General features: G+C 42.7%; 1 protein-coding gene across 1 annotated transcript; it reads left to right on the top strand.

The window, feature by feature from the left end:
• The first annotated feature begins 1,263 nt into the window (after nucleotides 1-1,263).
• On the top strand, nucleotides 1,264-17,538 carry LOC137914555 (methylated-DNA--protein-cysteine methyltransferase-like). The gene is made up of 4 exons (XM_068758096.1): nucleotides 1,264-1,400; nucleotides 10,072-10,232; nucleotides 14,506-14,645; nucleotides 17,343-17,538. The coding sequence occupies exons 1-4, from the start codon at nucleotides 1,264-1,266 to the stop codon at nucleotides 17,469-17,471; spliced, it is 567 nt and encodes a 188-aa protein (XP_068614197.1). The 3' UTR covers nucleotides 17,472-17,538.
• Nucleotides 17,539-26,133: the final 8,595 nt, after the last annotated feature.

The raw sequence follows: 26,133 nt of genomic DNA, 5'->3' as shown, positions 1-26,133 counted from the left end.
TGTGAATTTGGGTTGTAATTGTTTAAATATTTCATCATCTTGTCCTTAAAGCTTAAGGTGTCCAGTGCCCCAAGGATTATGTTTTACTCTCACACGAGACAAAAGAAAGCAGTAAATCATCACAAATTTAATTTCTGAAGTGTTACAACACGTTTATAACCATAGGGCTGAATGGTTATTTAAGAAAAAAAAGGTTTTAAATCATTTTAACATTGAGGGAAATCTCCACAACCTAAAATTCATTACTTAATTGAGAGAAAACTACTGTAATTTTGATAATTAATTATTGGGTAAAGTCAAGTTGTATAAAACTCCCACCCGTGAGGATTTGCTGTTTTGATTCACGTTTTTGTTAACTTATTGTAGATCTGAGCTGTTGGTCGGGTTAAACGTTGCTAGTTGAAAGCCTCACTTTGGACTCTGAATCTTTCTAGACTGAACAATTGGTTTATTTAGAAAATATTCAGTAGAATGAAAATCAAAATCATTACCTGAAGCCTATATGTGTTACAACTGTTTTACGGACATTCATTAAAAAGAAGAGGGATCTAGTATTTGTATCCTCCCGTCAAATCAGTGTTCTAGGAAGAAAAGGTTTTCTTCGTAGAAACTCTTACAATCAGTGTGACCTTTATTTATTATAACCCCCATCTCTCAAAAACTCACATATAACATAGTCAATCATCTCTCCTTCCCTCAAAGTAAAAATAAAAAAGGAACTGCTGTCTGGTTATTGCCAGTATCCATCTCAGTCGTCAGAAAAGCTGCACGTTTTTGCTGTTGTTAAGGGCTGGAAACTAGAATCCCATCGGAGTTGCACCCTAAGGAACAAATTTAATGCTAGAAAAACATCCCGACCATCAACCAAAAATGACGGATTGAAAATAATGTCGAGCTATCTTGGGAATCCCCCCACCAGACAAGGGAACAGACTGCATTGTTTTTCTCATTTATGTGATATATAGAACAGAAAGAGGGGAAAAAATGGGCGATTTATTGGTTAGAAAGGCGTATTCTTTTCCATGCACAAAAGAAATATTGGATAGTAATGTGGGGATCAAGTCACATCATGACATTGTTTGGAGGCAAGGTGTTCAAATATGTAAGTCATCATCTGTTGGTGGCCTGCTAGAATTTCAATAGATCATTCAATGCAAATGTGTGTGTGTGTGTGTGTGTTTGTGTGTGTGAAACTGTGAAAGTTGCCACATGAATATGTCAATGAACAGAGTGTAATTTGTGCTTCCTTAGCAGGGCAACGCGATGAAGCAGCAGAGGGAGAGCCAGTGCACTCAGAAGACCATCTCATTGCTGAGCCCCCTGGGGACGATCCAAGTCAGTGGATGTGAGAATGGTGTGCACACCATCCAGATCCTAATGGATGTCGCACCTGCTGAAAGGTACTGTACAACAGCCAGATGGTGACGTGATAAACAAAGGTGTGAAATTTACAGGCGGACAGAATCCACTCGTGTGATGGAGTGCCACCATTCCTCATTGGAAGCAGGGCATTTTTGTAGATCCCACAAGAAATATCCTCGCGAAAGTTGGGCAAATATGAGCAGGCGCGAGAAATATGAGGGGCACCAGAATACAGTTGGGCTTGAAATTAGATTTCTGATGGCATGTGGTTGTGATTCTTCCTGCAGTATATTTGAAATTTCAGAAAAATAACGTGTTTATTATCCACAAGGGAGTTGATTAGAGCTGATGTCTGGAGGGTCAGCCGAGGCCACGGGGCGCATGGACCGTTCGCTTCTGTTTATTTATGTTTCCTCCACGTCGTATGCACTAGCGTGAGTGTCAACATTTCATGCCTTGCCCATCCCTCAAAATTGTAAAAATGTTGGCAGTCTCACTGAAGCGATTAAAACTGATTAAACTCGGCATTAATAAGTACTTATTCCATGTTTTTACAGGTCCACATCCTACATCTCAGATTAGTTTTGATTAGATTGGAATTAAATATCCGTGTATGGCAGATTCGCATTTGATAAACTTGAATGGTTTGGGAAATTAAACCATTTTCAAATTCACCCGGATAGGAAACTATCCTTTTGAAAACGTATGTTTAAATTCTAATTTATGGAAAACCCATTAATGACCTTGTATATTACACCTCAACATGTGTTTCCTTCCCGACTGTCTGCTAGTCCCTAAAATTCATCAAGCAGTAAAAACGTTCCACTCGTTGTTAATGAGTCGAAGTGAGAAAATTAATAATATGGAATTTTGATTATGGAAGATGTCCTGTAACCACGCGCAAGCACCTTTCGCCGTCTCCTTGTGAACAGGGTTTAATTTGTGTGTTCAGGTTCAGTAGCAATATGGAAATGAATTTAATGATTCGCATCACTGGATCATTTCTCAGTTTAATATCATTTGGTGTGTCAGTCATAAGCGAAGCTACGACCGCTTTGCTCTCTGTATGTTCTCGAAGGTGTGAGCGGGAAATCGTTAAAGAAAATGTTTCGATTTTATCATGACCTGATGAATATGATATTATTGTCACAGGACAGGGGAACCAGAGCCACCTCAGATATATGGAGTAGCACAAAGTAAACGGGCATTAAGGGAGGCGAGATAAAATGACAAAATATAGGCGTATCTTTGCAACCGGCTTTACATGTAGATCTCACAAAAGCCTGCCTGTAGCGGTAATAGTTCAATTCAGCCGTTTTCATTGATTTATTTATGACATACTAAACAAGGCTCTTGCCAGCTTTGGATGTGGTGTGGCACCGGCTTACAAAGTCAGCGTGATAAATGATGTCTAAGAGCGTGTTTTGTGTACGGGAAATAGATAACTTCCATGCATAACATAAAGGAAAGACCTGCGAGTGAGGCCAGCCTTCGAAACGCTTGTTTGCGTTCTGCGTTTCAGAATTCTCTCCGGGTTGGTGTGGAACAGCTGGAGCAGCAGCAGAGACGTTCACAGCATTGATAGCTATTGATAAATGCCATTACGGCTGCATTAACTCCCCTGAAGTATTGCTTACACACCATGACCGTCAGCTCTTTGTAATAGAAACGTCTCAAGCCCCTTTTGCTTCCTAACTGATCTTAGTAACATTTCCTAAAATCAACCTCCTCTGCCTGTCTAACGACAGCCCTGAAGGCACCATCAGAGGAACAAATTCATTACATCTCAACAACCCCTGTTGGGGCCCTTTGCACCAGCCTCCCCGTTAACCAGCTTTTTCCACCCTTTGGTTTTTAGCATGGCTTTGGCGTTCACAGAACGAAAGGAAAAAATGATACACATTTTGTTTACAGGAGATTACTATTATCTGAAATATGAGGCTTCTTGCCTCCTTCACACGGAACACAGACACATAATACTGAGGAAATCATAGAGTACTTTTTTATTAGGGTGAAAAATGAAAAAGGGGCTGGACTCCTGCCCCGAGACATTTTGTGAGCATATTATTTTACAATGCTTTGATCAATTTGTCTGTCAAGCTGGCTGAGATGTGGGGGAGCAGGAAAAAAGCAATTTAGCTTGTGAGGTCCTCAATAGAAATGTACTACAGGAGGCTGTGTATGACATGTTGCATTAGAACCTGAGTAGCCTTTATTGCCTGATAATGTCGCGAGGCAATGCTGATATCAATCACGCTTTAACAGCGAGCGTGATGTGTTTTTATGAAAAGAAAAGAAAAAAAAATAATGCATGAATCTTTTCTTGGAAAATAATTGATTTAATTCAGAGCTGAGGGACTTGTACTTTTAACAACATAAAAATACAATGTTGTAGAGAAGAGACACAAAATGTGCTAGAAGCTAAAAATTGTTTGGAACACGCTCTTTGCATATGCTCCTATAGAAAATTGTAATTAATTTTACACTGATAAACATTCTGTCTCATTTGCATATAGATACAAACAATATATTTGTGCATCTGAATTCCCAGCACACTTGGGTCACATGGTCTACTCAACAACACGCACACAAAAAAAAAAAAGCCTATGTGGCTAAAACCCAAAATTATCATTAGATTTTCCAGGCCATAAATCCGCCTTTTTTTTCTCTGACACAAAGCATTATAAATCTGCGTCTGATTTTTCACAGTGCACATTGTTTTTAGTTAATGATTTTCATCTGTTTGTTGTTGCTGTGATAGCGAGGAAATGCACCATATGCTCCAGCAAAAGACAAATGATTAGCAAATGGAATTCTGGACAGCTGTCTGACTGAAAGCGTTTGGTTGATAGCATTCTGCTACCATAATTAGCTTAAGCTTTGGGTTAATTAACTTTCTACCTGGATATGCATAATAATAGCATTCTGCAGGAAGCCAAGAAGCTTTCAGTATATCAGCAGTAAAGGCTGGCTTTTTATTTTGTATTTCAGCAGCATATTTCAATTTCAAGAGGCGATTTAGCTCGGGAGCATCGTCGAATATTGTAGATTTTACTCCCCCAGCCAGATAATTCTGAAACAATAGGGGTGTATTATGTGGCAGAAATGCCATTTCTGAATGTAATTAAAGCAGATGAAAGCAATCACCAATTTTTAAATGCTTTTGTCTAGCATGAGGTCTACTTGTAAAAAAAAAAAAAAAAAATACCCATCAAGAGGAGAAAAGAGGCAAGAGAACCCCCAAGTCCTTATATAAGAGGCCTTTGAGACTGAAGTGAAGTACAACAGTAATTAGTCTTTTGTATGAATCTGCCGGCCATGGTCATGATTAGTTAAGCATATGAGAGGACTGCAGGACTGAATTGGTCTTAAGGCGGAGGGTGTTAAAGTCTATTTATCACCAGTTATCCTCACAGCTTTCCATTATCACCGACAACACTGGACGGGGCCTGAGAACAGCCTAATTGTTCTGAGGTGGAGTGTTTTTATGTCAGACCCGTCACCCTAGTCACATTGGCATTCATAAGCAGCCAGACATTTCCCATCTACCTAGCCCTAATACCCAAGCTGTCACAACAGCTTTTACACACTACCAACGCTGGTGTGAAATATCTGAGGTGATGCATTTATCGTTTTTCTCACACGCGTGTAGTGTTGTGAATCAATGTCCCGGTTTCACGCTGCATAGCAGGATGGTAAATGCGTTCCCGGTTTTGGGCCCCGTTTACATGATGTCCTCGCACGCCGGGAACCATATCAGCCACTTATTCTTTTCCTCCATAATTTCTCTCTCTTTGTCTTTGTCTCTTTCTCCCTCTCTTATATTTAGTCTACCGCATAAGTTTATTCAAGTTCGATTTTTATTCTTTTATTTATTTATTTTTGCTTTGCTTGATATATAGACACAACCGTGTGGTGAATAAAGTGCTTGCATTTGGAACCAAAATGCTTTGTCATGCAAACAGATCTGCTGAGATATTGAATGAAATCACCAGTAAAGCCGAGGGAGACTTTTTAACGTAGTCCCTCTAGAACTTGCATGAATAATTCATTGTGTAATGATATTCAGATGATTTTTTTTTTGGTTCTATTTTTTTTATACCGTGGCCTTAGAATATTGTTTTGCATGTTGTGAAGTGTAGTACTCAGCTGCGTATTCATTAAGGTGCTGCTCCCACTGGCCCTGGGACCCATCTGTGTTCTATGCTTATGCCTCCATCTCCTGGGACCGCCCCAATCAGGCTGCATGTGCCATTTCCTGTGCAAACCAACACCTGTGCAACACACTACCTGTAAACTGCCCCATGCAGACGAGATGCTGACATTCACTCTGATGAAAATCTGCAAATGTTGTGGTTTTTAAAGCGGAACCTCCCGAGTGAGGACAGGAGCAAAGCGGGAGTTACCCCCGGCGGTAGAGACGGAGCTAAAAGCAGCGCCGCCTTTTTTTGTTTCTTTGTATTTGTTTGGGATTTTTTTCTTTTCCTTCCCTGCTGTCGACCAGGAAGTTTTTTTTTCTTCCAAGTAGAGGATTGTGCTTAGTTTGTTTCAGAAGTTGATTGGATTCGATATCTGCAACATGCAGAAGTGTACAGTGTGTGACATGCTAAAGCAATATGCAGAGAGATGATTCTGCTCTGACATCTTTGAGAGGAGTATGAGTCAATTATGCCCAAGTGTTGTTCTTGCTTATCTTCCTGCGGCACCAAACAAGGATTTAGTCAAGGATTTAGGGGTGATGGGGCGGCGGTGGGGATCATGGTAAGCGGTTCACAACAAAACACTCGAAACTCCTGGGAACGGGCACTGATTTAAAAATAAATTACAGAAGACGAAGCGCTAACACTCAAGGGCCCTCAGCAGTGCTGGCGTACACAGGTGAAGATTAGCCTCCTCGCTAATCAGAGGAACAAGGCAGTAATTTGCTCTGAACACAGACAGTAATTAGGACTTGGTGACAGTGGATTCCCATAATGCCTTTGAGCTTGACGTGGTCAAATTTTGACAGAGGCTATCCATGCAGGGTCACTGTCCCCCCCCCTCGTCTCCCGGCCCTCTTCAGCGGAGGCTCTAAAAGGTCCCTGCAGTTGCAGGAGATCCCTAATGTACTTTATGCCTCCCTCACTGGCTCCTCACTATTCGTATAATTGGAATCTCTTGCTGTGGCACTTGAGAATAGAGGCTAAAAACACTATTTGAAACTGCTCAGTAGTCTGTTGTAGATAAACATTGCCGCGTCGGGGTGTGGAATGGATACACTACATAATGGACTAAGAGTTAAGGCTCTGGTAATACATGCCTTCACTGACTCCTGTGGCTCGCCAGTTGGGAGAAGACCTAATTGTTGTGTGCTTTGTTGCCTGCTCCGCAGTATTTTACCACCACCTTTATGTATTGGATTGAGTGTTGCGGCTTCTTTGGCGGACATTCGCTAATAAGAGTTGCTGGATATCTAGAGAGCAGTTTATCCGGCTGAGTTGTTTTTATTTCAAAACAACAGAGCACAAAAAAAAAGGCGTGCGTCCCAGAACGGAATAGGAAGCGTTCTTTACAGCGCACCAGTTTACAAGCTCTCCGCTTTAATGGCGCAGTAGCTGGATAGGCATCTGAATGATCTTCATATGGTTGAACGAGCCGCGTCGAGCAAGTGGCTTACAATTGAATCACAGCCTTTGGCTCAGAGACTATCAGGATCTTGACATTCATATAGAGACATGCTGTATTTTTTTTTTTTAGACAGTCATTTTAGGCCTTTTTCATGCTCTCCTGAGTCTTTGACGTCTCCGAGTTAAGTATCTGCAGCTATAAGGCTGAGGAAAATATTGGACCGCTCTTGGCCTTTTCTATTTCATCCTCTGACCCGCCGTGTTACCCATGATCGGTGAAGGAGAACTCTGGCAAGCTGTGTCAAAAAGTGACAGCCGATCGAGTCGGGATGAGCGCCATCACGCTTCACAGGACGGAGGCATGAGTTCTGAGTTTTTCCCCTTTTTGTGCAATATACCATTACACCCTTCGCCAGATTCCTTTCAATTAAATCCTATGGTTAACCTGCTTCATTCTTGTGTCTGCGGCTGATGGAAAAAGTCGTACTTGAAGAGTTGTGCAAGTTGAGATATGGAACAAGGAAGAAAAAGGAAATTGACAAATTTGATGTTTGGTATTCTCTTTTTGTTATTTTTGACTGTTTCTTCCAGGATAAATTAAATAACCCTCAACATTATATAAATGTTTAATTTATTCTTTGTATTAGAGTTAGAAATTGGGTAGAACTCCAAATAACTCCCACTTTACACGATGATGATTTATGGTAATTGAAAATTGATTTAGACAGGACCACAATATTAGAAATTTTCTCAAATCACAACCTTTTATCAGGGGAAATATTCCTCTTAGTGCAGCACATCCTGACTAGTTTGGAATTAGTTTCTTATTTCCTTACCTGCAATAAAATAGCAAGAACCGGAAGGACATTTAAAATTTTCTATTGCGGCCAAACGAGAGATAATAACTATTTTACAATAACCTAATTTAAATTGTTTATTCCAGCTCAAATATATTTGTTAAATGCAGTTATTGAAAGACTGTTTATTATCACCCATAATTATAATTATTGGCTTTATATTGGACACCTTGGCATTTATTACACATCTCTAATTTCTCTTTTGAAGGGCAGGGTTTGTAATGTCCCGGTCTGATCTCTCTCTAAAAAAAAAATATCACATGTCAGATGCTGCTTGATTTGCGAGTCATTGAAGCTGCTGGAAATGTTGCCGGTGCAGCAACATCTCCACTGGCCCTCATGCTCTTTAAAAAACAATTCCCTGTGGCACCCAGAGGTGACAGACTTCAGCTCGACTGATGTTTTTCCCACTTTTATTTATTTATTATGGTCTTGTTTACTGGCCATAACATGTACTGCATTGCATTAACTTTTACCACTGTCAATGTTGTATCACTCAGAACACCTTTATAGCTGGCACATCCATAACGGTGAGCTGAGGGGAGAGGAAAATTAGTCACGGTGACAAGTCTGAAGTGTGAGCTGGAGGTCAAAGGTGCCAAGCCTTAAGCAAAGGTGCTCTCGCCTTTGTCCAGTAGATTGTAAGGGCCTGCGGGTCCAACAGGAACATTTCCACACACAATATCCCCGAGCTGTCAGTGTGCAGCGGCTGGAACATCCTCTCGGAGAGAAAGAGGAGATGTGGAAGGGTAGAGGAGGTGGTGGTGGTGGGAGGAGGCGCGTCGGTGTGGAGGGGAAGAGGGAACAGTGGCCTGAAGATCCTTGCTCAGAGAAAAGAGAAGTGGGGGGATGGTGTGTGTGTCGGTGGGCAAAAGAGCTGGAGTGGGAGGATAGAGAAATAGAGAGGGTGGGGGGGGGGGCTGGGGGAGGAAGGGGAGTGGAAGGATAGGAAGGAGAGACAATGACAAGTTGGGGCTGGCTGGGCACTCACCCATGCCGACAGAGATTGCCATGAGCCATGGCCATTGTTTGAGCGGGTCTCAGCTCGGGACCCGCCGGTGGGTTTCCGAGTTTTCACCACTGGGCTATAAACTGCTGTGTGGTTTATTTAGAAATGAGAGTATTTACACATTTTACTGTATTTACACCCACCGTTAAACGGCACCCAGGAGACCTTCATCACAGGGCCACAAACTAGCAGGCGGAGCATTTCCCTGAAAACTGACCTGCTCAGTCATAACACCCCAGTAAACCTCGGCTGCACGTGTCCAATATAAAATGTTGCTCCAACTGTGACCCGCAGAAGTGTAAAAACACTTTAGGGTCTCGGTGTTACGGCAGGCAGGAGAGAGACGGTCTGTGTGTTTAACAAAGTAAATGTCTATTATTAATACCATACAGGATAAGCCAATTTTGAAAAGGGGGCACTTAAATGCTGCTATTATTTATTTATAAGTTCTGTACACCAGTTAATGGAATTGGCGGCCAGCTTTAGATCCACACAGCTTGAGGTCCACTTTGCAGGAACGCACATGCTAAGAGAGGACCTTCCCAGTAGGGTCTTTAAGTGTCAAATATGGGTCAGTCTGCTCGCATTGACCTGGGGGGTGGTCAGCAACGGAGAGAAATTCAGCTGTTAAGTGATGCCAACTCAACCATCGGCAAATTCCTCCAAGCATCTACTCATGCTAAGATGCACGTCCAAGTGCATTTGGCTCTGGCCAAAAAAATCCATTTATTCTTGTCATGAACTGTAAAGTAGACCCAAGCAGAGTTGAAACTATTTGTTTAACGCTGCGCTCTTAACTTTTTTTTTTTTTTACGTTACAGCTGCGAGACTTTTGAAAACTCGTCTTTTTTTTATGCTTCCTCAAAGTCCTTTGACATAAACTGTAAGCGCTGTTCTTTATGACCCAGCAATGCTTTCTTTCATACTCCATAATGCTCCACTTCAGGAAAATATATATCCACTGCAACAGTTGTGTTTGTGTTTGCTGCATGTTTATTTTCTACAGCTTGTATCTGTCTCTCGCAGCAGCTCCGATATTTATCGCAGCCTGAATGCATAACTTACTCACGTTTTAAGCTGTTTCGCCACAAATTATATCATCTTGCATCTGGATCAACCGTGGCATGTTATTACACTCTTGCGACGTATTTTATCACTGTTCAGCCTAGGCGCGGGCATTATGATTGCTCCTCTGATCCCCACCTCAACTCCCCATCCTTCCTTATGTCCCTCGCAGGAGCGTCGAGGCCCCCCTGAGCTGTGTGGTCAACGATAGCCCGGCAGAAATGAGCCCCGAGTTGCAGCGCTGCGTTGAATGGCTCCAGGCGTACTTCAGTGAGCCGCGGACCACTGGGAGTCTCCCTCTCCCTGCTTTTCACCACCCGACCCTGCAAGGAGGTCTGTCGTAGTTAAATATTTGCAGAGCCATGACTAGGATCAGGCTTTCACTCTTAATTGTCAGTTACATCACTTACACTCGCTGGCTCTCTGTGTTATAATGAAGTATTTTATGGCCGAGAGAGAGGGAGAAGCACGGGAAAAGCGAGCGAGTGGGTGAGCGAACGAGCGGGAACAGAACACAGAGCCGTAACTTGGTTCAGTAATCTGTGGCAGCTCTTACCACGCGTGTTAGTCTTGGCAAGCTTTTCCATGATTCTTGGCACATATTTGAAACTGATCGAATTCCACTCTTGACATTTTCAGACAGGAAGCTTTTTTTAATGACACCATGTGAATGGTGGTAAAGTTTCAATGAGCTTATTGTTGGCTCGTCCAGGCACCTCGGGCGAGTAAAATTGAAAGCACCCCGAAACGGACAATTAGCGTCACAAAAAAAAAAGCGAAACATATTGCCAGTGGTAGCTGTGGCTGCAGAATGAATGACGGAAGACGGCAAGTAATAAAAATGAGGAATTAATTTTCCTTTTTTCAGAGAAACAACTGATTCTCACAGTCTGACAGGTAATTTTGTAAACAACAAGTATTGCGCTTGTATCCATTTCATTTCTGCTCATTGCAATTTAACTTGAGATTTTTTGCAGACACACTTGTTTCGACCCAGAAGTGCACCTAAGCACATGAAAGCTCTAATATATGCATTTAACAATTGCGCCTCTCTTCCCCTGCAATCAGGCCTTAGTCGCTCTCTAATTTCATGCAGATCTGCAGTGCTTGAGTGATGGCATTTTCAATGAGCAGGTGCTCCATCGAGACCCTGTATACAGCTACGAGTCCCACGCTCCCGCAAAGGCAATGCAAAAATACATCAGGACCAATTACGATATCAACTTTCAGTGTGATTCCCTTCGCCACCAAGTGCTTGTGTACCAGCCCCAGGCTCTTTCAAATCGCATCTCATCTGAAGTCTTTGGGGTTTTAATTAAATTTCAGGATAGATGGAATTCTTCATTAGTACCTGATCTGAATAGGTGATTGTGCTGCGTTCCACCTCTCTCCCTCGCCTGTTGTTGTGGGGCTCAGTAAATACAGGTTTTAGGCTTGGATTGCTCTCAGTAGTCACAACCACAGGCCATGCCAGTATAAAAATGTTAAATGTGAGCATCAAGAGTATTTGTCTTTTGAGGGAATAAATATAAGGTTTCCTTTTGCTTGTTGATTCACAAATATTAAGGATTAGTTTTTACCTCGCCGCCGGGTGAAGATTCCAACTCGATCCAGTCGTGCAGTTTAATCAGGTCATTACGATCGGTGACGAGCAACTTTTGTTTGCGCAGTTATCTTGTGGGAGAAGCTGAACGCGACAGCTCTCTCGCTGTTCTTGTCATGTAATATTGAGTTGTGACCTTCGCTTGAAGTGTTGCCATGTTTATTTACACATTTCTGACAAAACAAGCCACTTTTCATATTAGCTGTCACGATATACCTGAGCAACAGCGGTGGCATGAAAGGAGATGCGAGGCGCGCCTTCTGACTGACTCTCATGTGCAACATCACACACGAATTTGGTCGTTGGAGGTAGAGGAGCGGCGTGTGCGTGCTCGTGGGCAGGTTATCTGTTTGTGTGTGTGTGTGTGCATTCACTGCCCCCCCCCGCCCTCAAAAAAAACAGAGACACCATTATGAGTTCTTAAAACGATGCATAATCTTATCTCATTAATTATACATCCATATGTAACAGACGAGAGGATCTTAGTCTCGGTAAGCGGCACGGGGAATATTGGGGGAGGGGGGGGGGGGGGGGGGGCAGAGCGGGGGAAGGGCGGTCTTCAAAGCCCAAATGACTGTGTTCCTGCAGGAGCCTGAACCCTCCCCCTGTGCACAGCGCAGGGCGAGATGAGACACTCACCAGGACTCGCCCCTGTGATGTGGAGAGGAATTAGGGAAATGAACGTTTTTAGAATATCGAATAATCAGAGAATCATCAGCACCCCGTCAGCCTTCAAAAGTATGGCTCCGTCAAGACTCAGGAGACACTTTGACTGGGAGTCAAAGTCTTGCCTCCCATTAGACACAAAGGATAATGAGGTGGCTGCATTTCCACTATTGTCTTTTTATTGTCACAGGCGACTGTCAGCTGAAAGTCATTTCTCCAAATCTATCACAGCTCTGGCTGATGGAATTTAGTTCATTGTTTTTTGTTTTTTTTTGTTAGTTGTGTTTTTTCTGCTTGCAAATTGCTCTCATATAAACCATTATGAGCAAATCAATCATAAATGTCAATAGCTTCATAATCCCCAGGTCTGTTCGATTTTACTTGAGGTCAGTCGGTCTCTACCTCTGCAGCGGCCCTGCCGCCTGGCCTCACAGTGGTAATGACCTGTGACATAATTATGGGATGTCTGTAAACATGTAAGTGGTTCCCCTCAAGTTTTATTTAAACAATTGACATCGCTGCACCCCGGTAAAGAGGTTCCTGACCCCAGACACACCATATTAGGCTCTTTATGAAGTATGGGACTCAGGGACTGCTCTCCAAATCATTGGTGGTCACCTTGAGTGACCCGCATGAAGTCTCTGTCACCAACGCTGATGAGGGCAAAGTTCTTTAACCTCTGCAGCAGTAGATAGCAGCACTAGACTCTGTTTTTTCTTCTTCCAGCAGAAAACACTGCCCATGATTTATAAAAGGTGTAAACAGCATTGTAGCTTGTTGCCCGACCTCCTCGCAGGAGAAAACACTTCAACAGCTAGCAAGACGCTGACTTTGGTTGCTTGTCATTAACTTTTGCATCAACAAGGATTTGTCCGAGCCACAGTCTGCCGTGAGTTGTAATCGCCTGTCGGTGACAGAGTGATATCAAAATGTTCCAATCACCACATGTGGCCAAATCCAAGCTTTATGAGGCAGATAATGCATAAAAGAAATTTCAGGGGTGTCTCTTATCTCCTCATAACATTAAGTCTGTCTGCGTAACAGCCCGTCATCTCCTTGACAGCATGATTATTACCTGAAAAATTATTAAACAGTACCTACGGGCCCTGTTCAAGACAAAGAACTCACATGGGTGCGCATCAATCAAATATATCCCCTTTAGGTTTTACACTTATTCCCCCCAGTTTAGGCAAATTGCCTTATTCGCATGGCTTTGTGTAGCGGAGAGTGACTATAAGGTAGCGAGGGAGCCTGGGGAGCATAGGATGTTCACTCTGTAGAAGAGAGACAGGGGTGTGACATGTTTTCACACAATGCCAATTTAGAAGGGTTTCTCATAGATCACTTGTCATGTGCTCTCTTAGACCAAATAAATGAGAGAGAATGGGAGATCACTAATTGAATTTTCATGACCGAGTACATGTATGTACTAGAAGAGTGTCACCCCCTCATGATAACAAGACTATTGTTCCCAATCTTGTTCTCTCGGCAAAAAAAAAAGAAAAGAAAAGTGTATTTCTGCGCGCTACACAAGCTCAGCAAGTCGCCGTCTGAAGGTTTCGGGATGCTTCAAACACTTTTCCCGCCCTTTTCTTGGGGAATCGGGGGCTAGACAAACACGTCTCTCAGTGGCCGCGTGGTAATCCAGAAAAAAAAAAAGATAATGCTACTGCTAAAGTGCTAATGGAATCAAAGCCGTTAATGTGGTCGGTTAAGCTGCGGATGATTTGAAGAATTCTGCCATTTAAGTGAAGATGATATAATGAATCTACTCTGAATAGAAAGCAATTAAAAGGACAAATTGGTCTGATTAACCTCAAAGTCATCCCACTGCCACAAATGGTATGCAACATTCAAATTATTATTATTAAAAATCTGGAGCAGATTTGCAGTCTTTTTGGCCTCTCTTAATCCTTTTAAATGAAGGAGCGAACTTTTTTAATTTTAGCTGTGACCTTTCAAAGTATAACCTAGTTTTTTTTCCCCGTAGAAATAATTTCCTCACATCTGCTCCTGTAGCATGTGGATACTAGTTCTGAGGTCAAACTGAGGGACTTTGATGCAGTCGGTTGTTTAATGAGTCTAATAAAGGAGTCACGCAGAGCCCGTTTGAGAGAGGAGTTGGACATCAAGCATGCGGTGAGAAGGGAACAACTATTCATGTCAGAATGTTGATTTATATTCAAATCAGCTATTTATTTCAAAGGTACAAAAAGCTACATGGTGCTAAACTGTTGTCTTGTTGTCAGCCGCCTGGGTTCGAGTGATTTTTAACGAAGGACTCTCTCTTCTTCTGTTCTCTCCTCTTCCTCTCCGTCCTCTCATTCTGTGACGAAGATGCGTTCACTGGCCGCGTGTTGCAGGTGCTTCTGAGGGACGTGAAGCTCGGCGAGACGGTCTCGTACAAGCGTCTCGCCGAGATGGCGGGAAACCCCAGAGCAGTGCGGGCGGTGGGCGGAGCAATGAGGAGGAACCCGGTGAGTGTGGCTAAGACTGACTGACAGACGTTTCTCGTGCTGACTTTATTCATCAGATAAGGAAAGTAATTGATTTAATTAGGCTTTAATAACGGCTAAGTAGGAACCTGCATGTTGTGTGTAAACAGCAACACCGCCTGTAATCAGCGGTTAATTATTGATTAACTTGGGGGAGCAAATAAAGATTTGATAAGAAGTACTTTTATTATCGTTTTAGTATTTTAGCAACAATACTGTTAGATTACAGAGAAAATTAATCTTCGACTATTTTAATAGTCAAGCTAAAAATAATAATAATCTCCAGGTTAATGGATTATTAAAACAATTGTCTAAATTTAACTGCATGCTCTCAAATGTAATTAGAATTTTGAGAAAGAAGAACTGGTCTAGATACATTTTTGTTTAGAACAGTGTATCGTGCCGTAACTGTATTTAAACCTTCAGAAACACTTTCCATTAATGTGTGATATACAAATATAAATCAGTAAATAATAAACCACTAAATCATATAAAGCGGTTATAAAACAAAGTGTATGGTCACCTGTTTGCATTCTAATTGAATTACATGTATTTGCATATGAACACAATTATTTTCATCCGTTCCCTTTCCTTTTCCCGAAGAGGCACCGTTGACAGTTTTCTAATAAATTAATATTCTTAAAATAATCTCAAACCCTAATTGTATTGGATTAAGGTATCTACCTCTGTGAACGTCTTCCGACAGCGCAGTTTTCGGCTCATACCTTTTGTTCCTGTTCTCTCAGGTAAACGTTTGCTACAAATCTAAGATACTTTGCTGAGACCTGGCCTGCATCACTGCTCATGAATCACCGTGTACAAAATGGAGGGCTAGAGGGCAAGTGGTGTGTCTAATTTTGATCAAACCCTTTGATCAAAGCCCATTTAGCTCTGCCCATGTAGTGCTGTGGGCACCACCGGTGTGCTCTGTGAAGCAGGGAAGACTTCATGTACAGAAATGCAGCCAGTGAGATGCTCAGCCTCGTATGGGCTGGGAGAGCTGATCTAAATACTGCACTTATTCTTCCCCTTCTGCTTTTGTAATTGAAGTAGGAAGGAAAGTACTTCTGAGTAAAAAAAAAAAAAAAAAGCCATTTTAAATATACAATGAATGCAAGTAAAAAACATGTGCGTGTTTTACCGCACACTAGCTTCTTCCATATACTTTATATGTTACATTAGCCAATGGCATTGCTTCTGGAGGGCTGTATAATACCTCTCAGTCTCATGTTTTACACACATTTCTCTCCTTTCGTCAGGGAGGCTGGGAGCCTGAGCCCTCAGCTCCTGATACAGATCCAGAGTCAGATTGTCAGTGTCAATTACTTGTCAGTAGTGCTTCTCCACTCGGGCTTCAGCTGTGAAAAGCTCAGTGTGCTCAATCGATCCTTGCCTCTCTGTGGCACTTCTTCTTCACCAGGATTTGAGTATTGATAAGCCTGGTGTAGTGCTCTTTCCCCCCCCCAAGTGAGGAGGCAGATCCAAAGGCCTTGAGGGTACCCTGCACAACCTCCAAACCCGGGGAACAGTATTGATCAGAATATTCGAGCAGTATTTCTCTGTCTGCAAGGTTAATCTGGGGCTCGGAAAGTTTTATTGCTGTTGATATGGGAGCGGGTTTAATGATGGAGCTGAACTAAAACACACTGCACGTCCAACTTTTATATAAAAGGCTGCTGGTGCAACCATCAAGTCCGGAGAACTTGTCAGAATACAGCTACGATGCTGCAGCAGTTGTGTTGTTATTCTATTTAGTGTGGCAAATACAAATTGAGGGCAACATTTAGAGTATTTTAAAGGAAATAATTGCTGTGATTCACTTCAACTATTGCCACTCTTCTTGTTCGGAATTCACAATGATCGAAGTGTTTTAGGCATTCTTGTTTAATCTTTCTCCAGCCATTTAGTTTACAAAGAACTCGGGACCCCCCCTGGCAGTCGTCTGAAACAAGAGTAAACGCTCCACCGACTTCCTCTTTTTAATGATCACAGGGTTATCAGATCTTAATGTTGACACCCTCTCGATTGAATATTCATCCTGCTGGTGTTTTTGCCCATTAATTTTTGATTGCTTCTTTGCCTTGCACTATTAAAGAGTAAAAAAACATTTATACCCAAAGACTGAGCCATCACCCTGGATGTGGATTTGTGCAGGATCAAACCAGACACTTCTGGTGTTGCACAATGTTTTCATGCAGTGCATGAACATAAAAAAGACAAAAACACACGAAGTGCGGATTCATATTTTCTGCATGTTGCTTACTTTTGAGTCACACCGTTTCTTTGGTAAACCAGAGGTCCTTTAATAAATAATACATATCTATTATCAACGCCTCCAACTGTTGTGCTGCTGTGACGGTAAATGTCAACCTGAGAATAAAAAGGCAGTTTAATTTTTCTTTTATTTAACCTCCAGTCTGTATTGTGTCAAATATTAGTTCTTTTTTTGCAAACACATGACAGTTGTGCAGTAACATTATATTTAACTTAGCTGAAAATGTCCCTGTGCAACGTCTGCACTGAATTAATAATTGCAAAAATAGCATTTATAGAAAACACAGAGGAGAATATTTTGAAAGTGTCTCTGTGCAGAATCTTTTTTTTTTTTGCATATTTGCAAGACTTGCAGACATTTATTTCTTCCGAGCTGAGTCTTCTCTCTCCCTCCGACTGCGCCAGGTTCCTCTCCTCATCCCCTGTCACAGAGTCATTTCCAGCAGTGGGCAGAGTGGGCCGTACATGAGCGGCAAGGGTGACCACCTCAAACAATGGCTGCTCACCCATGAGAGCAAGGGACTGGAAGGCTAAAGCATGACAGAGGCTGACTGTTCTTCATTCAATATATACACACACACACACACACACACACACACACAACTCCAGTGTTAGTTTCTGTTCAAAATAGGGCCACAAAGTTTAGAGTGTTTGGCATACACTGGAACAACTGGATGTACTTGTGGATACTCAAACTCTTTTTTTTTTTACATCTAAGAATAGAGATTCTGCATAGTTAATGTGATACAGAGTTGTTGCAGAATTAGAATGTACAAAAATAACTTAAACAGAGAACAGTAGGAATTACAAACATATGCTCCCGTGGGTCTCCGTTGTGTTTGCCAGCTAGTGCTGGAATGCTTTTTCTAAAGAATCATTATTCCCTTAAAAATATGTCTCTCGCATTGTTGTTGTTGTTGTTATTTTTTTTTTCGAAGCAGAATTAGTCTTTGTACCTCTCGTTGGTTTTTTAATTTCCTGCCAAGTGAATGCTTTGTTCAACATCCAGTGATAAAGGCTCTGAATTTTACTGCTACAAAGCTTTGTAGTGAAGCATTTGTTTTGTCTTCATTTAGATCTCATTGTTTGCACTCGCCTTATAATCCACCTAGAGTGGAGATGTCTTATGCATTATATACCGTACGTTTGTTACATTAGACATGCGTAAAAAAAAACCCGTCTCAAAATGACAAATGTTTCCTTTTCATCAGTTTAATTGTCTTAATTTTAAAATTGTATTCATGTAGAATTTGCTCACTTGCTCTCATTATTAATTATGCTGTATGTCTTCTCTCGTCGCTCCGGCTCGCTGCATGTCAGAGCTTCTGCTTTATATTTCTGAGTAGCGTTTTCCATTAGAGGGCAGTACAGAACGGGAAACAGAAGTCAACATTTCAACCTTGAATTTATCCTGCACATTTAATCCGTGACTTAAATGTTCATATGTCATTTTATTTTCATTGCAATCTTCTTTAATCACTTTAGGATAAATTATTCTTTCTATGCGGAGAGAGCAGCAGTTGTATAACGTGCAGTTCAGAGTTAATTAAATAAAGTTTACACTATCTTGCTCATTTCTTCACAGTGATTTATTTTAACTTTGACAGTTCAGTCCTTTTCTTGCTAAATTCTCCTTCCAGGCCGACCCTTTCTTGGACACTTACCCCTCTCCCAGGTACCTTATTAATCCACGGCACAAAAATAACCTCGACTCTGACCTTTTTCGGAACCAATTCAAGTGGCCCTCGCTGAATACATTTGAACTTTGAAGCTTTTTTGAATTTCTTATTCCATCAGCTCCATGCAGCTGTCTCACCATGCTGCTGGACTCACTTACTCCGCCGTTAGAGCACCATCGTGGCATAGATGTTGAGGCAGCAGACAGGCAGATGAAGAATGAGACTCAGTCTTTGGTTTCACAGAGGGCTAATGATGCCTGTGGTGACTACAGGCTACAGTCAGCCCCCTAACGAAGGGAGCTGTGACACAGCCACAAGGGGTCCCATTTAAGATAGGCGTACTCTGAAGTGCACTGTAAGCACCCTCCTTTTTTTATTTTTTGCTTGTGGCTAAGTAAATTCTGAGGAATGCTACAAATTTTCATTCCAGAGATCCCCATGTCTCTCGGTATCAAAAAACAAATCCAGCATCAGAGCTTCAGACATACTGCAGTAATTACTATGTAATACCATGTAATTACTGCAGTACCCAAGAAGTGTAAAATAGTTCACACCTCTTATTCTCCCCAGTTTTATATTTGCACGGCAATGCAGTATTTATGGTATTATCAGCAGCTATATTATTATATCAGTGTTATTTTGTGTCTGGCTTCACTGTGTGCCTCTTCCGTATCATGCTGGCTCTGAGATTTAAAAAAAGGGAATTAGATTAAAAGAGGCTGAGACGATCTCATCATCCGCACTGTTAATCTCTGTGAAACCTTTAATTTTGGCCTAATATCTGCCTTCATTTTAGAGAGAGAGAGAGAGAGACTACATGAGCGCTCCATACTCATGCGTGTGCGTACGTCTGTGTGTGTGTGTGTGTGTGTGTGTGTGTGACAGAGAGAGAGCATGTGGCCATGCAAGTCGGTGTGCGCACATGTGTATGTCCATATGTGTGTGGGTGAAGTGGATGATATTGAGTCTGACTTCATAAATCACCCAGACACTGATAAACTCCCCATGCACCCACACACCGCTAATGGGCAACCCTTAAGGAGTGTGAGTGTCTCGTGCGGCGTTTGATTCAACATTTATTAACCCCCTCACACACACTCCCTCTCTCCCGTACGACACACACTCATTTGAGCCCCCCCCCCCGAAAGAGCGAGGATATGGTTGGTGGCGTTCCCGCCGTTACTGTTGGGCTTTGACCTGGCCGAGCCGTATTAATCATGGCCGGTAGTAGTAAGATTCATTTTAGCGTACACAGCCGCAACAACAGCCTCTGCATTTGATAACATTAGTTCCCTTCTCATAACTTATATCCTGTCTCCAACTCCCCACTTCCCATCTCATATCCTGCCACCCGTCCTCATTATAGAACAATTTTCTGCCCCCACATCAAATACAAACACACTCTGTTCTTCCATCTCTTGCTCCTCATACATGTCAGCTCATAATTCTAATGTTATCACAACCTGCAACCCCCCCTTGGCACAATTCGTATAGGCTCAGCGGTGGGGTCCCTGCAGAAGTTAATCCTTCAGCCACATCAGTGACTCATAAATAGCTGTTTTTATCCTTCCTAAGAAGTTTGTGCACATAAAGAAATTAAGAGTTGAAACTTTTTCGCAAACTCGGCTGTGAGTCAAGCACTGCCGCTGCGAAGCCAGAGGAGTCTCCAGCATGCAGATAGGCATTGTCCAATAGTCATTCAGACAGATAGACGCAGGGCTAGATAGCTGGATAGACAGACATTAGACTCGGGCTCGGCTGCACTATCAGGTTTCCTCCCCCTCTTGTCTGTCTGTCGGGACAGGCTGGCCTCAGAGGCCCTGACACCGAGGCACCGCGCAGCCAGCCACGACAGCTGCCGCAGCAGCATCTAATACCAGCACACTCCACGCTACGCCACAACTACAAAGAGAAGTGTAATTTCAAACATGGCATACTTTCATGCTCTTATAATGATCTTTGTGTTTTGAGAGAGCATATTGGTATGGTGCCTTTCTTTTTGTTTTGTTTCTTTAGAACAAAGAGACCCCCTCCCTTACTCCCACCCTCCTCCCTGTTCAGGACAGTGGTGATGAGATGCAGCGGGATTAAACGAGAGAGTAAAAGAAACAACCAGGCGAATCAGCATGCGAGTGTGTATACGTTAGGAACTTTGTATTGGTGTGTCATTCTAACCTCGTGAACCCAAATGTTGTTCTGGGAGCCTCTAATTAGGACCGGCTGATGAGCGGCCATACATTACGTGAGAGCGGCTGCCTGCGAGCGCATATTCCTGCATGTATCAATCTGTGACTATGCAGCATGGCTGTCAGCGTGGTCAGGAGAGCGTCTCAGCCTGGAGAAAGTGCAGGTCTAGCCTTGGCCATGTTGACGGAGGGGCGGCACTTCAGAGGCTCCGGGACCCCATGGCACCAGTCTCCCCAGTCCCCCAGACAGACTGGGAGTATCTGGGCTCTGTCAGCGCCTCTGGCCCCCGCAGACTCCGATCTATATGACAGTGGAGTGGATTGGATCAGGGTGAAGGGGGGAAAAAAGAAATCCAGATTCCTCAATTGCAGGCTTTGCCAGCGGGGGTGTGCTTGTGTGCGTTTTCATTTAGGTCTTATAACAGGCCGAATGATGTGAGATGGAGGCTTATTGATTAGCGTCTAATGCTAGAAAAGTCCTTTCTATAAATTGTCTAAATGAGCAGTAATTAAAAATGTGCATCAAAAATGCAAAGCCTTCGGAAAAATATCAAGATTAGACTGACAGATATTATTCCAGTTTTCACATGAAAGCAGATACAGCTCCCAAGCTCCACCGCATGGAAACTGATACACACACACACACTCACACACACACACAACTAATTAATCCATACACTAAATTAGGAATATAAATTGTGGTCCCAATTTAACAAGGTCAGTTTTAACTTCTCCCTTTACACTTTATTTAACCGTGCAGGAGAGAGAGAGAGAAAGGCGCCCTATCAATGTGCTTCACTTATTATGATTGACGATTGATGATTAAGTCCTCCAGCTGACACACACCACCAAAGCCGGTAAGTTGGAATTGGATGTGACACATACACAGTTCTGCGTGTTAGGTAATTCGTTGACGAGGGGCCAAATTCATTTATGGAACAGCGGTATTGGCAGGCATGGACACTCTCTGCAAAAACAACGATAATCACAGAGGTTTGGCGCGGCGTGACAAGGACTCTTCGGGGAAAGGCCCTTACACGCTGCTTTGTTGGCCGTTCCTCTCTAAGATAGAGGGAAACATCCGCCACCGGTCTCGGAACGAGTCTCGGAACGGGAGGCGAGAGGTTTACGTAAAGGCGTTTTTAAAGGGTTAAACGTGTCGAGTGCATCGCGAATAGATCATCCGCGCATCTAAAATGCGATTAAATATGAACATGAATAAAGAAAATCATTCCTTTTTTTTGGGTGCAAAGTTGTCTTTTCGGTGGAACTGATTAAATAAAGGCTCTGATAAATCATCCGTTATGAAACATGAGCGGGACCCCGTCTCAAGTCATTTAATCTCTTTTTGCATTCTCCATTTTTTCTCCTAATGAGCCTTATTGACAATCAAACAGAAGCTGTCATCCCCCAGGATGCAACACTCCCAGCCCCTGCATGTTTGTCATAGTGTCCTGGCAATCAGAGATGCCTGCAAGACCAGGCTGGCAGTTAGTGGTTCTCACAGCAGCACTGCCTGAAAATGGCACACTTCCTGTAGAGTTGCAGCTGCCACCTCTGCTACTTCCATTACTTTCTATAGCATGCAGATGTTGTATCAACATTCCCTGCCAAGGGAACTGCAATAACTGTGAGATTCATGCCATGTTTCAGAGGCACGTCAATTTCTCAAGTGGCACAATTAAAGAGGGAAATACAGGACCAGGTTTTTCACAGGCGCTGAAATAGGAAAAGGGCTTGTTCAGATTTTTTTTTTTTTTCTTCCAAAGGGGGGCTGTTTCATAAGGGTTCCGAAATCCACCCGATTTTTACTGCCCTCTTCCTGAGTCGAGCTCTTCTGTGAGCCTTTGTGAGGCAGACCTGTCGTGACCCACAGCGGATATGGAAATGGGGCTAAGGTTTTATGGGCCAAACGGATTGGACACAGTCAAGCTCAGGGGGCATGAATATTGGATGTTATTTCTGGTCCCTTTTTATGTAATCCATTGCCAATACATTATTAATAGATGATATCATATCCAGAACTACTGGACAAAGCACTACAGAGGGGTACTCTGAAAGGAGCTCTATGTGGTGGAGACTGCGGTAGAAAGTACAGTTCAAGTGATATTATTTTATCACCGTAGCCTAACAGCCCCTGACCCAGGTTATCGTTACAGTGTAATATTTTTGAGTATTCAACTTTAATAGAAGGAAAATACGGTGAATACTGCATTTCAACCGGAGCTAAATCACGAATGTGTGGATTTTGAAATGCGCTGAAACATTGATGAAGTATCAAATGACACCCAAATACAAGTTTAATGGATATTGAAGCACTGGGATACTTTGCTCATCCTCCTTGACTGCAGTGAGTGAAGTGGAAATCTTTCCCGAGACGTGGAGTTTTCCTTCCACGGCTGACTCCCAGCGTTGTCTTATCTGACAGGCGGCGGCATTAACGTGGGACTGTTTAATAAAAAAAGGGTCAAATTCTCCGTTTGGATTCAGATGTATTATTATTATTTTTTTTTTAAAGGAGTCAGGCTCCTGTTTTGTTTTTTTAATCACTGTCATGTCAAACCTATGATCCCAAGCCGTGTGCTTTCTATCACACTGCGTTTCGTACGAACAGAAACAGAATCCCAAACTTCCCCAGAGTTACTTTTCCTTTTCCGTCACTCAGCGGTTACACAAATCATAGTCCAGGAGCAGATCCTATAAAAAAAAATACTTATCAGCACTGCCCATTGAGCAGAGAAGATGCTGCCCTCCACCTTGAGTTCATATTTGTCTTCATGCTGCGTGCGTGTTGCCACAAATGTATTCAAATCAGCCTCCATTAGAGGTAAAAGTGTCAGCCCCTTACATGCGTAAGGCAATATTCCCTCTTTAAGGTCAGTTTGAATTGTTTTTTTCTCGTGGGGAACAGCAGATTGATAAAGAGCAAACAAAACCTCTTTTCTGAATGTATGTCCTCCATGGCCTCAAAGAAGGTTTTGCTCCTTTATATCATCCAGCCCAATTCCCAGCATGCACGGCCATTGTGGCTTTTTTCAACCGGAGCTCTCCATTGACCGCCTCATTGTCTGGCCAGTCTTTGTGCGTGCTATCACCGGAGCACAATCTTTCACCTGAACAGCACGGGAGTGCAGCCTGGCTGTGTTCACGTCAAGCAACTGAGTCGCCCATGTAGACGCCAGGTTGCACTAATTAAGAAATAGTCAGTGCGTGGTGCTTGTATCAACTTTTAACAATCCTGCAGCAATGCTTGTTCGGAACAAGGTTATTCGGGCATCCCGCAACACAGAGATTTTCGATATTACCGCTCAGGCTTATATTATTGAGAGGTTTTTCTTTTTTGGAAGCAGAAGCAGATGTTTGAAACGTGGCCCTCGGCAACACAAGGCTAGTTAAGATCGATATTGCTTTCAATATTTCTTTCCTTTGACAGATAACTAGTACAGAGGAAAGTCTTGATAAGAGTGGCAACATATGGATGTGGCGAGCCTCGCTCTCTTTTGATTGCGTGACCCTGTGACCTTTGCCTGTGTGTGAGAGGGAGGCAGCCAAATGGTATGGTGGGGGTCTGTCAGGCTCTGGTTATGGGGCATTATTGACCCAGGATTTATAAATATTTAATGCACACATTAAGATCATGGTGGAGGGTGGCCATTAGAGTTCTCCAATAAAGAGCCTCTCCCGATGATTGAGTGGCGTGGCAGAGCTAGCGGCTGGTTGTTGGGTACAGAGGAGCCTGCTGAGACGATACCACTGTACCTCCAGCCTGCCGGCCAGTAAAGCTACCGACTGCTGAGCAAACTTTTCATTTTTGCGATTGCACTTTCACCCGTAGGTTTGCTATTTGTGTGTGTGTGTGTGTGTGTTGTTATTCCCTCCCCGCGTCGGTTATTATATTTACGATGAGAGACACTTCCCTTGGTTTCATTTATCGGGCAGTTTAAGACAAGATAAAAATACAGTTTGTCCAACACTTTGCCTTTGGATAATAGAGACAGCTGTATGCAATGCGATTGATCGGAACCAGTGTACGTGTATCTGAAACAGATAATGCAATGTCAGGAAGCAGATGTGTGGCTATTGTTATCAGACACACTGGATTATCGCCAGGCGGGGGGGGGGATGATTTGAAGCACAAGGCGATCGCAGCTGAAAATGAAGCCGCTCTTTTGAGTGTATCTGTCCGCCACGCTATCAGCAGCGGCTCCTCGACTGCCTCCCCGTGCCGAGAGATCGCTGCACGCCGGCTGACATAATAAGATGCGATAATATGCTGATTGCCACTCAGGTCGCCGTCGTTTAATTGTGCATTAAAGGCAGAGGTGGCCTCGGACAATGTTGCCTTGATGAGAAATTGACATTTTGTGACCTGCTCCCCGCAACCACTCAGGATGCCAGATAAGATGCTCAGTTGTTTTTAAGGAGAACCACTGTTCTTCCCTCGAACACTTTTATCCTTCTGTTTGACCCACTTGATGAGTATAGATTTCACAGTGCCCCCCCCCCCTTTCAACGCACAAACTATAAGAGGTTCAGAACGATACCGGTCCTTATAGACAAAGGATAACCTTGCGCTTTCAATGTATTGATTCTTTATTAACTAGGTGGCTTAATGCAATGAAATGAGGGATTTGAATGAGCCCCATTTGGGGTGCTTTGAATAAAAAAGCTTGCACTGTTTATGACTACAATGAGCCTTTGGAGTAGCACAGATGTATGATATACTGACACAAAGACCGGAAGGAATATGTCACAACGTCATCGTTCTTTGCCTAAAGAATATGAGTTAAAAACAGTTTTCATTTTTAATGGAGGTTACATTTTCTTTTCTCCCCAAAGGTTTCAGACAATTATCTCTCTGGCAAAGTTCACTAAAATGTGATGAATCAGGTTTGTTCTACTGGTGTTCTTTTCTGTCCCGATTGCCAGTTGGTCTGCCGGCCAAACTGCTCTGAAAAACTGAAGAAGTCCACAGTTGAGGAGCTATTGTGTTTTTACTGAAAATTTTAATAAAACATCACTTATTCATTTCTGTTTCCATTCCAAATGTTGACATTTTTAAATTTCCTTCCCTGTAAACACATGTAAGCTGTGTGGCAGAGTCATAAGTGGTGAGTAAAAATGACTTCTATACATTCTACAAAACAGAAAAAAATACAACCACAAATGGAGTGTGTGTGTTTTTTTTTTTTATCTCCAAGGTTGCCCCTCATGCACATTAGTCTCTATTGGATCTTAACAACTATCATATGGGTCACAAACAATTTATTTGACAATACAACCAACAAAGTTTTTCTCCAAAATGGTCTGTATAGATAATTTAAAATCAAT

Source organism: Brachionichthys hirsutus, unplaced genomic scaffold (assembly GCF_040956055.1).
Source record: "Brachionichthys hirsutus isolate HB-005 unplaced genomic scaffold, CSIRO-AGI_Bhir_v1 contig_800, whole genome shotgun sequence".
In the NCBI taxonomy this organism is placed as follows: Eukaryota; Metazoa; Chordata; class Actinopteri; order Lophiiformes; family Brachionichthyidae; genus Brachionichthys; species Brachionichthys hirsutus.
The sequence above is the reverse complement of the archived record's forward strand: the minus strand, read 5'-3'. Positions and strand labels throughout refer to the sequence as shown.